This window comes from Leptonychotes weddellii, chromosome 15 (genome assembly GCF_054177405.1).
Source record: "Leptonychotes weddellii isolate Sample4059 chromosome 15, ASM5417740v2, whole genome shotgun sequence".
Classification (NCBI taxonomy): domain Eukaryota; kingdom Metazoa; phylum Chordata; class Mammalia; order Carnivora; family Phocidae; genus Leptonychotes; species Leptonychotes weddellii.
The window spans coordinates 5,974,760-5,987,306 of record NC_138383.1 but is presented as its reverse complement, the minus strand read 5'-3'; the positions used below and the strand labels follow the sequence as shown (position 1 = coordinate 5,987,306).

General features: G+C 62.0%; 1 protein-coding gene across 1 annotated transcript; it reads right to left on the bottom strand.

Annotated features, from left to right (window-relative positions):
* Positions 1-1,576: 1,576 nt before the first annotated feature.
* Positions 1,577-11,440, bottom strand: GRIN2C (glutamate ionotropic receptor NMDA type subunit 2C; the record flags this gene model as incomplete). The annotated part of the gene is made up of 11 exons (XM_081804544.1): positions 1,577-3,395; positions 3,805-4,037; positions 4,942-5,129; positions 5,663-5,823; positions 6,174-6,403; positions 6,661-6,786; positions 8,173-8,326; positions 8,674-8,836; positions 8,993-9,204; positions 10,152-10,266; positions 10,611-11,440. Coding segments are annotated over 11 exons (3,513 nt in total), but the record flags the coding sequence as incomplete, so codon positions are not given.
* Between the last annotated feature and the right edge of the window lie 1,107 nt (positions 11,441-12,547).

The following is a 12,547-nucleotide window of genomic DNA, read 5'->3' as shown; positions in this document are numbered from 1 at the left end:
TCGATAGTGCAGGGCTGTTCCTTGGTCCTCCCTCGGAGGTGCAGGGGGCACCACGGCTCCGAGCAGGAGGCTGGGGAGCCAGGCCAAGCAAGCTCTGAACCTGTAGGAAGCGTCCTCCCTGCCTCCACTTACCATGGGGCTCACTTCTCCCCAGAATACATTCCTAGAGCAGGAACGAGGCAGCCAAGAGCCTGGCTCCAAGAGCAGGATTGGCCCCTCCTCGGAGCCAGTCAGCAGTAGGCTCGGCTCCACATTTGGCTTTTAATTATCTTTCCGGTTCTTGGTTATTAATGATCTTGGGCAGTGAGCGGAGAGCAGCCCGACCTCAAGACTCCTCCCAGCTTACCTGCTGTAGCCTTCCACCCAGAGCTGCGCTCAGATTCAGGGAGCAGGAGGGGTCCGGTCCAGGGTCTGGTAGCCAACAGTTAACTCTCTCACCACCCGTGGCTGTAGTCAAGGTCAACTCCCAGGGCACTGGCCTCGAGCACTCACCTGGACCCACATTTACCACCTGTGGCTGAGACCTGGATCTGTGAAAATCCATAGGGCCGAGGACATGACATTGCCTGTGCCAAGAATGGACACCCATTCTTGGCAGAGTCTGGCTCTCCAGCCAGGAAAGGAGCCGTGTTAGAAATATCCCCCCACTCCAGGGGCGCCTGGGTGGCACAGTCGGTTAATTGTCTGACTCTTGGTTTAGGCTCAGGTCATGATCTCAAGGTCATGAGATCAAGCCCCAACTCAGGCTCCACACTCAGTGCAGAGTCTGCTAAATTGCTCTCTCTCTCAAATAAATCTTTAAAAAAAAGTTTCTCCCACTCCACCATTTCAGCTGCTCTCATGCCTAAAACCAAACAAAAAACTTCAGTTTTCAGGGCTCCCTCCACCCGCAGTCATGGAGTGCTGGGAGACAGGGAACCAGCAAGAGTGGTGTGGGAAAGGGCACGGGGCAGGGGCTGCTTGTGGTGTCGGCCTCGAGCACTGCCCTCCCCTGCCTCCTCCCTGTTACAGGGAGGTAATTTCTGCCCTACCTCACCCAACTTGCCAAGGACAGCAAGGCCCCAGGCTTTCCATGTGCACACTTAGACAAGGTCTGACGGCACCAATCACACCGTGTTTGTGGAATGAATGGGAGAATGAGGGCTCGCTTGCTGTACAGAGTCATTGTGGGAGCTGAACACAACCACAGATGGGAAAGCATTGACAATTCTTCACCAAGAGCCAGCCTTCTAGATGGTCCAGGACTGATGACATGCGACAGAGCAAGGAGGTGGGGTGGGGAGCCCAGAGGGACAATGAAGGACTGAGACATCCGGCAGATTCTCTGACCTGGGGCTCTGACCCCCACGAAGAGCCCTGGCACCAGCAAGACTGAGCCGTGTCTGATCTCAGAAGCTGCCTTTGCCAGACTTCCAGAGCCGGCAGGCAGTTCAGAGCCCCACACATTCACCACCAAGAGAGAATACAGCCAGCCAGGGCCCAGGAGAGCCCAGGAGACTCCCCGCAGCAGACCTCCCATTCCCACTGATACACTGTCAGGCTCCCAGGTGGACCCCTGGCAAGGCAGGACACCCACAGCCGCTGGCATGAGCCTCTCTTTTCAAGGAGATTGAAGGATGAACTCCATCCCCCGAGCCCCCATGCTGAGCACATTTGTCGCATCCAGCTCCAGGGTGGGTAGGAGCCGGCACTGAATACCAAGTGGCTTCTGCTGCCCAGAGCCCTCCCTCGGCCTCATCTCCCAGATACTCCCCCAGAGGGAGCTGCTCCTCTAGGCAGACACCCTGCCTGGGATACCCCCAATGTGCTCCTATTGCCTACGGGCTGTGGTGTGCCCCCTCCAGGGATGCAGAATGAGGCAGCCAGGACCAGTGGGTTGTAAAAGATTTGTTTAATGCCCCAGTGCTCCGAGAAGAGACTCCAGACAGGGAGAGTAAGGAGTGGGACAGCCCTGCCCTAACCCCGAGTTCCAGCCTCCATGCTCCCACGCCAGGTGCCCAGCAGTCATGACTAAGAACTAGCTAATGGCGGGGCAGGGAGACCCCACTGCTCCCGGTGACTCCAGAACAGGTGGGAAGGGCTTTGCATAAGAGGACAGCAAGAGCCCACCCAGCCCACACCAGGACTTGAGACTGCCGAGGCCACCGAACTGACCATAGAGGACATCTGTCACTGGGGGCCCACAGCCAGGATTTCAAGGCAGAAGCCAGAAAAGTCCAAGTCACCTGCCCCCACTAGCCCTGATAGCGCTAGGCAGAGAATCCAGCTGACCATGAACCAGAGTCTCTGACCCCTCACACTTCTGACTCCAAGCTGGAGATCCGCCTCCAGGTACAAGGTCCAGGGAAGCCGTGTGTCCCACAGGCCACCCTGCTGACCTCTTCCAGCCCCGCACTGTCCCTGTAGCCTGTGCTCAGCCCCAGGGTCCTGCCCCTGTGCCCCGGAGGCCCCCAGGCCCCAGTGAGCCAGGGGCCGTGGCTGGCACAGGGGGGCAGAGGGGGGCAGACAACCCCCCAGCAAAGCGGCAGGTGGGCGTGGGCATGCAGGCAGGCGGGCTGTCTGCGCGGCCAGGCGGGGACCCTCGCCCACACGCCCTCCTGGCAGGCCTCCCAGTAGGACGGCAGCCGCATCGGCGGCGCCTGCGCCAAGCGCCCACAGGCCAGGCGGCCACACCCCGCGGGCAGCGACCTGGACCCGGCGAAGGCCTCGGCCACCGAGCTGGGCAGGGAAGCGTGGCGCGGGCGTGGGCCCTGGGCCCAGGCCGCGCGCAGCAGGGCCTCCCGCCAAGCCAGCTGCTCCGGCCCGAGTAGCGGCAGGTCCTCCGGCTCCGGGGGCTCCGGGAAGAGCGGGAGGAAGGGGCGCCCCGACCGGTCGGCCCGAGGGAAGGAGCTGTAGTGGCAGCGCTCGGGCGACAGGGGGCGCTCTGGGAGCGCGCGCCTCTCGGAGGCCCAGAGGTGCCGCCCGCCGCTCCCGGCCCGCACCTGCCGCCGCGCCTCCCGAGCCGACCAGCCCGACACCCGGGAGACGTCGGGCAGCGACGGCCTGGGTGTCGGGGGGTGGCCCGGGGGCTGCGGGGCCCTGCGCCCCGGCGCGGCGCGGCCCCCGCCTGGCGGTCCCCAGCCCGTGGGGCTGGGCTCGGGGGACGGGCGGGGGGTGTGCGGCCGCGGGCCGGGGCAGGCGGGCGGCGCGGGCGCGCGGCGGCCGCTGCCCCAACTCTCGATGGTGCGCGCGGCGCGGTCCAGGGAGCTGCTCACGCCCGCCGTGGTCACCATGTCGCGTGCGGCCTGCAGCATCTTGAGCACGCTGGCCTGGGCCGAGCCGGCGGTCAGGTCCGGGCTGGGCGGCCGCGCGGGGCTGGCCAGGCTCTGCACCCCGCTGAAGCAGCTGTAGATGCCCTGGGCAGCCGGGAGGAGACAGCCATGAGCGGCCAGCTCGTTTCAGGGACGGCGCACCTCCCGGTCCAAGCACCAGCCCAGGCGTCCCCAACTCCTAGGAAGCAACTAGCATTTGTTAAGCGCCTCCTTCACCGAGAGCGCAGTTTCCCCGGGAGCAGTCTGAGGCCCAAGAGGTTCTCTTCCTAAAGGCACACAGCTTGTCAATAGCAGTGAGGGTTTGGCCCCGGGTCAGCCTGGCTTCGAGATACTGCCCCGCCTGCTGCAGAAGGGCCCTGCTTCTCATCTGCTGTGTGATGCTGCCAGGCCCTCAGTTTTTACATCTGTAAATGGGGCCATGGCTAGCTCTGACTTAATCTGGGTTGGTGCCCCTAAAGCTGGGGCCTGCCTGGGGCGGGGTGGCACCACCCACCCTGCTGAAGGCCAGCAGGAAGTCCAGCCGAGACGTGTTGGGCACTGAGTGGCGCAGTTTCCAGTAGACCAGGTGCTCCCAGGCAAAGACCAGCAGGGCCAGCCCCATTGCCACGAGCAGCATGTAGAAGACACCAGCCATGTTGTCGATGTCCAGCTTGCTGCTCATCACCTCGTTCTTCTCATTCTGGCAGATCCCTGAGAGCCACACCGTCTCCAGCTTCTGTGTCTCCCCTGGCAAGGGTGGGGACGGGACAGGGGGACAACTGGCTCAGGAAAGACCCTCCCAATGCTCACCCAAACCTGGAGCAAGGAGGGGTCTGGAGCCAGGGTCCCACCCCCTTGCAGGCCCACACGGGGATATAGCCCAGCGGGGGCAGGATTGGGGGGTAGGGGGTGTCAATGAGCAGGAAGAAAGAAAAGCAGAGTCGGGGGCTGGGGTAGGCGAGGCCAGCCTTTGACGTGCCCACCGCCCACATGCCCAGGAAAAGCTTGCTGGCTGGGTTGATGCTATCATTCACATCGGGGCCAAACTTATGGGGCATCTCCATGTCAGGCACGGAGCTGGGCACACAGAGACAAAAGGCCTAGGCCCCCGAGGACACCACAGCACCTTCATTGCTATCATTCTCATTCTGTGGCACTGATGGAAAATCAGTTTTATCTTACTGCGCTGAAGCCTCTGGGTTTGGGGGCAGGTTCAGCGGGACTGCTTACACATGGGAGCCGCTGGTACCAAGGCAAGCCTGGGTCCCCGGCTCTGGGACTGGGCAGGCCCTTGGCACTACCCTAGGTGATCTCAAGATGGAAGTGGTTGGGACAGGGGTCTAGAGAAAAAAGAGAGGATCTGAGCCTCCCCCCAAGCCCCACCGTGTGGCCTGAGCTTCCTCCTGTCTTCCTGCCCTTCAGGGACTCCCGTGTAGTCCTGGCAAGCCCAGCTCTTCCCCAGGTCTTCATGCTGTCCCTCCAAATACCCCCACCCATGGGCCCAGCTCTCACTCCCAGAGACCTCTTCCTGCCCACGGGCCCTGGGACTCAGAGAACAGTAATGGCGATGCCGACCAGCCATCAGGCAGCTGTCCCCACCTCAGCTTCCATGGCCGACCCTGGGCCTCCAGCCCCCAGCAGCAGCACCCACCGTCCCCCAGGAACTGCAGGAGCGCCAAGTCTATGGCCCGCTTCCAGTGGGAGTCCTTCTGCATGGCGATGCCGTAGCCAGTGGTGGCAAAGACCTTGCCAGAGCCAATGGTGACCAGCTTGCAGCCCTCGTCCTTGCCCGCCATGTAGTTAAGGACAGCAGCATCATAGATGAAGGCGTCCAGCTTCCTGGGGACAGGCCAGGGGTCATGTGAGGTGGGGACACCAAACCTGGGGCCTGACAGGGATCTGGGCCATACGAGCCTGCTGAGCACTGACCAGGAGGGATGGGTGGGCAGAGCCTTCTCTGGTTCTCCTGGGTCCCGGATACAGAGAAGAGCCCTTTGCGTAGCTCGGGGACCCCACCTACCCTCCTCTCAGAGAGACCAGGGAACTCTCCACGCCCAGAGGACGCGCCCTCTCTGCCCAGCCCCTCCATGCCCCTAGGACCCTAGGAAAGTCACAACCACCACCTCGGGCCAAGGCTGAACCCTGGTCAGGACCTCAGCGGCATCTCTGGGCCCCATGGTGGGCATCTAGTTTTGCTTGAAAGTTTACTCTGTCCCAAGACCTCCTTACCCCCTTCCCCAGGAGTCCTACAGGACACCCCAGCCTCAATGTCCCCACCTTGCTTCTCTCAGGGAGGGCCAGAGCTGAGGCTGGTCATCAGGGAGGCATGTGGGTAGAGAAGTCAGAGGGTGGGTGCAGAGCTGAGGACCCACCCCATCTTGAGGCTGGTGAGCGCATCTTCCACCGAGCGCTGGTTGAACTTGACCATGTGGGTGTGCATGTCTCGGTAGTTGCTGCGGATGTTGCGCTCTGTGCTGCCATTGGGCACCGTGCCAAAGCGGAAGGGTGGGTACTGATCTTGAGGCCGCTGAAACTGTGGGCAGAGGACAGGCGCCATTCATCACCCTCCGTCCAGCCTTGCAGGCACCAACACTCCCCGAGCCCGTCCCCTGGGCCCAGGGCACAGGAGCCCGAGAGACTGTCCCGGCCACTCCTGTGTTTTACAAGTGGTGACATTGAAGCCAGGTCAGGAAGAGACTTATCCAAGGCCACTCAGTCGGTGGACCTGAGCCCTCTGCCCCCTCACCCCAGGTCCCAGCCTCTCCTCACCAGGCTCCCCAGCTCCCTCCTGCTCCCTGCTCCATTTCAAATTCCCCTCCTGGGTCCCACAGGCCTGCCCCTGCTCTTGGCCCCCCTGCCCTCTGCTGGCTGCGGCCCCAGGACCTTCTTATCACTGAGGCCAGACACAGTGTCGATGTACTGCTCCTGGATCATGAAGGCGGCCAGGTTAGCGGTGTAGCTGGCGAGGAAGATGACAGCAAAGAAGGCCCAGACTAGGACCATGATCTTGCTGGTGGTGCCTCGGGGGTTCTCGATGGGCACCGAGTTGTTGAAGACCAGCGCCCACAGCAGCCACACAGACTTGCCGATGGTGAAGGATGGGCCCCCAGACTCTGGGAGTGAGAGGGTGGGCACAGAGGGACCCAGTTCTTCACTCTGTCCTGGGCGGGGCCCCAGCCATCCCCACTCCAGGACAAGCCAGCCCACCTCGTTTCTCTCTCTCTCATGTACCTGATTGGCCCCTGCTGGTTGTCCGCAAGCCAGAGACCCCACCCAGGATCCAGCCTTCTCTGCAGGGTCCCTGAGGCCCTGACCCCGCCCCCCCCCCACTCCCCGTGCTCCCTCCTCCCAGGGCCAGCTGAGAGCTTACTCTTGCCGCTGGTGAGGTTCTGGTCGTAGCTGACAGGGCTGAAGTACTCAAACATGAAGACCGTGATGGCCACCACAGTGAGACACATGACAAACATCATCACCCACACCGAAGGGCTGTAGGGCTCTGGGAACAGAGGGAGGCAGCTCAGAGGCCTCACTACCATCCCTCGCACCCACAGCCCAGAGCACTGGGTGCAGGCAGGGGCATCCACTTGGTCAGGGTGGGGCCCATCAGGCAGGAGGACTGAGCCAAGGGGTCTCTGTCAGAGCAGCAGAGCCCCAGGAGAGAACCCTCACCCCCACCCCCCAGGGAGGTCAGGCTCTCCAGGATTCTTGGTTTCCCTGCCCCCTCTGCCCTGGGACAAGATCCCAGCACCCCACCCCAGGAAACTTCCCTTTGACTGCACATCTCCCCTGGATCCCTGTCCCACCCACAGCTTTCTTTCACAGAAAGAGACTTTACACCCATTGGGCTCTCCCCTCCCTGTCCCATTCCCCAGCCTGCAAGGCCTGCAACCTGCTCCATCTCCCATCCTCCTCCTCCTCCTCCCCATCTGGCCAGATTCCACAAAGCCACGGCAGCTTGCCCAAGGCATTTTCTCCTTCCCTCTCCTCCCTCCCCTGCCAGCACTGCCAACCACACTCCTGTTCTGGAAGTGCCCTGCCTGGCCCAGCACGGACGTGGACAAGCTGCTTGTTCTGCCTGGAATCAGGGTCTCTGAGATCAAGTCTCACTTTTGATCGTACTGACAGGGCCCGGGAGCCCCAGGAGCTGGGGAGACCAACTAAGCTGCTCTGACCAGTCTGCCCACTGGTTTCAGTCTCCCCGAGCAAGGAGGCATCACTGCAGGAAGCACGGGTCCCCTGAAGCAATGCCCATCCTGCGGGGTGGGGGTCTGCTGTCTTCTACGCGTGGCTGAGGAACCCTGTTCAGAGAGGTTTGCTGACTTGCTCAAGGCCACACAGCAGGAAGGGGACTCTCTCCTCTGCTCCTGGCTGAGGCTGGCCTGTCCTCGTGGCTCTCTGTAAACCTCACACTGCAAGTCCCACTGACCTCCTGACAGGGCGCTTGGCGACACCCAGGACTATGGCCATATCCCCAGCAGCTAGTGTGAGGCTTGGCACAAAGGGGCTGCGCCACAAACGCTGAATTCCCATCAGGTCACGAGCTAGCCTCACTTCCCACTCTCTGGGCCAGCTCCCCCAACTCCCTGGGAAGCTCCCCCCCAGCGCGTCCTAGCCCGCCAGGCACCTCCTAAAGTCAGCCTGCCTTCCCAGCTTTCCTGCCCCCACATGGCCCCTCCACCCTGCTCGCCCAACACTCACGCGCAGAACGGAACCCGGGCTTCAGCTCTTCCCTCTCCGTCCTACCCTCCTGCAGCACAGCCTCCGGCCAACCTCCAAGGCACCCGCGGTGGCCGGGCTGGCCCTCTGAGGCCCACCGCAAACTCCCTGTTTCCAAGCATGCCCCCCAGACCCCGGAGCCCTCCCTGCCCACCCCGAGCCGCACCCAGGAAGGCCGATGGGGAGACGGTGCCGTTGCTGCGGGCCACCATCACGCTGATGCCCGTCTCCACGAAGGGCACAGAGAAGTCCACAATCTCGGAGCGCTCCTCGTTGATGGTGAGGGAGCCGATGGCCAGGTCTGCCCGCTTGTAGTAGACCTGGGGCCACGGGGGCCAGGCCCGGGTTGGAGGAGGCATCCCGCCGGCTGGAGCACCCTCCCCAGCCGCCCCCGGCCGCCCTTCCGGCACCCCCCCCACCGGCTGGCTGAGTCGGCTGTTCCTATCTGGGGTCCTTAGAGCTCCACTGCAGTCCTGACCAGCCCAGGGAGCATTACTGGTGACAGCCCATCTTCCCTGCCAGCTGGGAGAGCCTCAGGAGCTGGGCCCCGGCCCCGGCCCGACTGACCCCAGCACAGGAACATCGAGGGGTGGTGAGCGATGTGCGGGGCCTGGGGTGGCCAGCGGGCAGGGGGGTGGGCTCAGGAGGACCTCGGTGGCGGGCCTACCTCCCCGATCATGCCGTTCCACACGCCCCGAACCCTCTTGCCATGCTTGCCGTTGGTCACCAGGTACAGGTCATAGGAGAACTTGACCACCTTGGCCAGCTTCTTGAGGATGTCAATGCAGAAGCCCTTACAGCAAAGCTTGGTGTAGGGGGCTGTGTCACCGCTGCTGCCACCAAGAGACCACCAGGAGTCAGAGCCAGCCGCTTCTCCCCGTTTAGCAGGTGGCCCCCACCCCCCCACCCAAGCACAAGCCACACCCGCCTGCCATCGAGGGGCAGCACACAGCTCACTCGGGGCCTTCCCACGTGTTCTCGCGGACCTGAAGGTGTGGTTGTTCTGCCTGCGGCAAGGCACGGTGTTGGGCACACAGCCGCCCGTGCCGGGGTCTGGGCTCTCCACGATGACAAAGGGCCGCTCTTCGAGCGTGGCCACCGTCACGTGCCGGCTGTCCATAACAGGCTGTAGAGACGCACCATAGCGAGGCCACACCGGGTACTTCATGTGGAGGACGCCGTGGTCCCAGCGCCCCACCTGCAAAGGGTGACCAGCTTCAGCCAGGGACCCCCAGCCCAAATCCCCCCACCGTCTAGGTGGGGCCTCCGGTGGGGGCTGCCAGGCCCAAGAATCCCCCTCCCTAACCTAGGGACATCTGGGGCAGGAGCATTTGGGGAGCAGGAGAGTCGGGGCAAGGGGCTGGGCATGGACCAGGAGGGAGGGCTCCCTGCAGCCCCCTCCCAGCCTCTGGTCCCTGCGTTTTACTGATCTAGCCCCCAAACTGCTGCTGGCCCACCGCATCGTCCTCGAGCCCAGACCTAAGCCTGTCTCACCACACTCCCCACCCCACCCCCCACCCCGACCTCAGTATAAAGTTCTTCACCCGGTACTCAAGGCCTTCCCCACTCAGGTCCACCTTACCCCCCTCACCCCACTCTTCCTCCTCAGCCTCCGCACCCCAAACACATCACTTAAAAATGCCTCAAAACCCTCTGCCCCTCTGTCTAAACCAGGCTAGTATCCCTTCCTGATGGGCTCCTACTCAGCCCTCCACAGTGCAGCCCAAATGTCCCAACTTCTGTGAATCCTTCCCCAGTTCCCTCCTTTGAAGACAGAACTGATTTCCGGCCCTTCTCTGTGTCCCCATAATGCTTTGCACGTATCTCTCCTCAAGCACTGATCTCCCCAAATTCTATATGTTTACATGTCCGTCTGGCCAGCATAGCTGTGGGTGAGTCCCCCAGGGGCAGGACTCTGTGAGGAGTGCTTGACAAGTTCTATCGTGGTGGGGGGCTAGGGTGCCATGGGAGCCCTGAGCCGAGGTGCTTCACCCACCCTGGTGCAGTGCAGATGCTTCAGCTGAGACCTGAAGGATGAGGGGCTGGATGAAGGACAGAAGGGACCCTCTGCTCAGCTGTGGGACAAGAGGGGCTGGGGACAAAATGAGAGGATACCGAGGAACCCTGGGCTCACCCCCTTCTCACCATCTCCCAGAGGCGGTGACGGTTGAGGGCGATCACAACCATGGTGGGCTGGACCAGGTACCCACCAGGGCTGAAGGAGAAGTCTCGGCCCTCCCAGGTGACATTCAGTAGGTGCCTGCGGTGGGGGAGAGAAACCAGGGTGTCCCCCCAGCCCTGCCCAGGACCAGAGGCCCCCTCCCCCACCTTCTACCTCACCCCCATCACCACCACCAGGTAGCACTGACTGCGCCCTTTTTGTTCTCCTTCCCTGTATTGACACACCCCCTCCACAATCCTCAACACACCTTCACACCGGCTTTTTTTTTTTTTTTCAGTTGAGGAACCCAAGCTCAGAGAGGTGAGGTAACTTGGCCCCAGGCACACAGCTGGTGGGAGGTGTGGCCAGCGAGCCCAAGCTCACTGCAGCCCAGGTCCGCTAAAGCGCCCTGTCCCCCTCCCATGCCCTGGGCAGGTGCCCACCTGTAGAAGGCCTCCTGGGCGGGGCTGACAGGCCCGGGGTGGCCACGGCAGTCCCCAGCCGGCGAGGGCAGGGCACCATGCTGCCGCTGATAGCCGTGGGCGCCCAGGGCCAGGATGGCCACGCCGTCGCGGACCTTCTGGCGGAGGCTGAGGCGCCAGCTCTCGGTGACGACGCTGATGAGGCCCACGGGGAAGGCGGCGGGGGGCGTGTCGGTGCTGCCCAGCGCCAGGCTGGGCACCAGCCACACGTGTCCGGGCCCCACCAGACCGGCCTGCGCCGCCTCGGCGAAAAGCACCTCGGCCTCCTCGCGCGAGCAGTAGGCCACCAGCACCGGGGCGTCGACCTGGCGCAGCAGGTGCTGGATGTGCGCGCGCTGCCCGCCCGGGCCCAGCTCCAGCGTGAGCACGTCCAGCAGCCGCCAGCTCAGGTAGCTGGCGTCGGCGACGGCGCGCACCCCGTCCAGGAAGAGCGCGTGCCCCGGGTGCAGGCTGGTGATCACGGCGAACGCGCTCCAGTCGTACTCCTCCAGCACCTTGAACAGCACCTGCAGCTGCTGCTCCAGGGACACGCCCAGCTGCAGGAAGGCGGAGCCCGGCTCCTGGGGGCGGGGCGGGGGCGGGGCCTGAGTCGGGGCGGGGGCGGCGCGCCCCGCCCCAACTTCTGCTCCCTCCCGCAGTCCCCTGATGAAGATGCCGCGCGCCCCTCGAGGCCCTGTGCGGCAACACCTGCCTCCGGCCCCTGACGTGGTTCCTAACCCCTGCTGCCCATTGGAATCACCTGGAGGGCTTTTAAAACTACTCAAGCGGGCCCCCACCGGAGCAACGCTGGATCAAAGCCTAGCAGCATCAGCTGCCCCCGCGGAGCTTGTTGGAAATGCACATTCCCAGGCGCGTCGCACACCTCTTGGATCAGAATCTGAGGATGGCGCCCATGAATCTGTATTTTAACAAGCTCTTCAGGTAATTCTTGAGCCCCCCAGTTTGGGAAGCGCTGCCTCAGACCAACTGACTCAGAATCTCAGAGATGGGACCCTGGGCGTCTGTATTTTTCTAAAGCCTCGTTAAGGTAGAGAACCACCATGCTGAGGGTTACTGTCGGGCCCAAAGATAACAGGGAAAACAGCATCCTCCACGGAGCCCTGGCGAGGAGAAAGTTCCTCCTCTCCACCGCCTCCACATCACAAATGCAGAGGGCACTGCCTGCTAGTGCCTGGGCTAGCACAATCCCCTCCTAACTGTGGGCTCCCTGCTGCCCCTGCAGGCCCCCAACATTTCACCACACTGCGACTGTCCCAGTCTTTTTAAAAAACGAATCCGGGACAACCCTAAAGGACAAGTAACCCAGTTCCTTCAACAAACAAATTGCGAGAAAAGAGAGAGAGATGGAGCAGGATCCTAGAGATTGAGGCTCAGAAGCTACAGCAGCCAATCACTATGCGGAAACCTGATTTGTTTCTTGATCAAGCAAACACATTTAAAAATATGCATTTATAATGTTTATGAAACAATGGGGAAATTTGAATACTGACTGGATATTTGATGATGTTAAGGAATTGTGTTTTTTAGATGTGATAATGGATGGTGGTTTGGTTTTGAAGCCCTTATCTATTATAGAGAAGTATTTCCGGATGGGACAATAGGGCTTTGCCTCAAAATGACACAGAAGAGGGGGACGTGGGTAGACGTAAGGATGGGGCGGTGTTGGTCGGGGGTGGATGGTACATGGGGTCATTATACTCTTCTACTTCTATGTATGCTCAAATTTCTCCATAATAAAAAATAACCATAAAAGAACGGCAAACCAGATCGGTCTCTCCCCTCAACACCTTCTTGTGCCCCCCAGTTACTTAGGATAAAACCTAGGGCGCCTGGGTGGCTCAGTTGGTTGAGCGACTGCCTTCGGCTCAGGTCATGATCCTGGAGTCCCGGGATCGAGT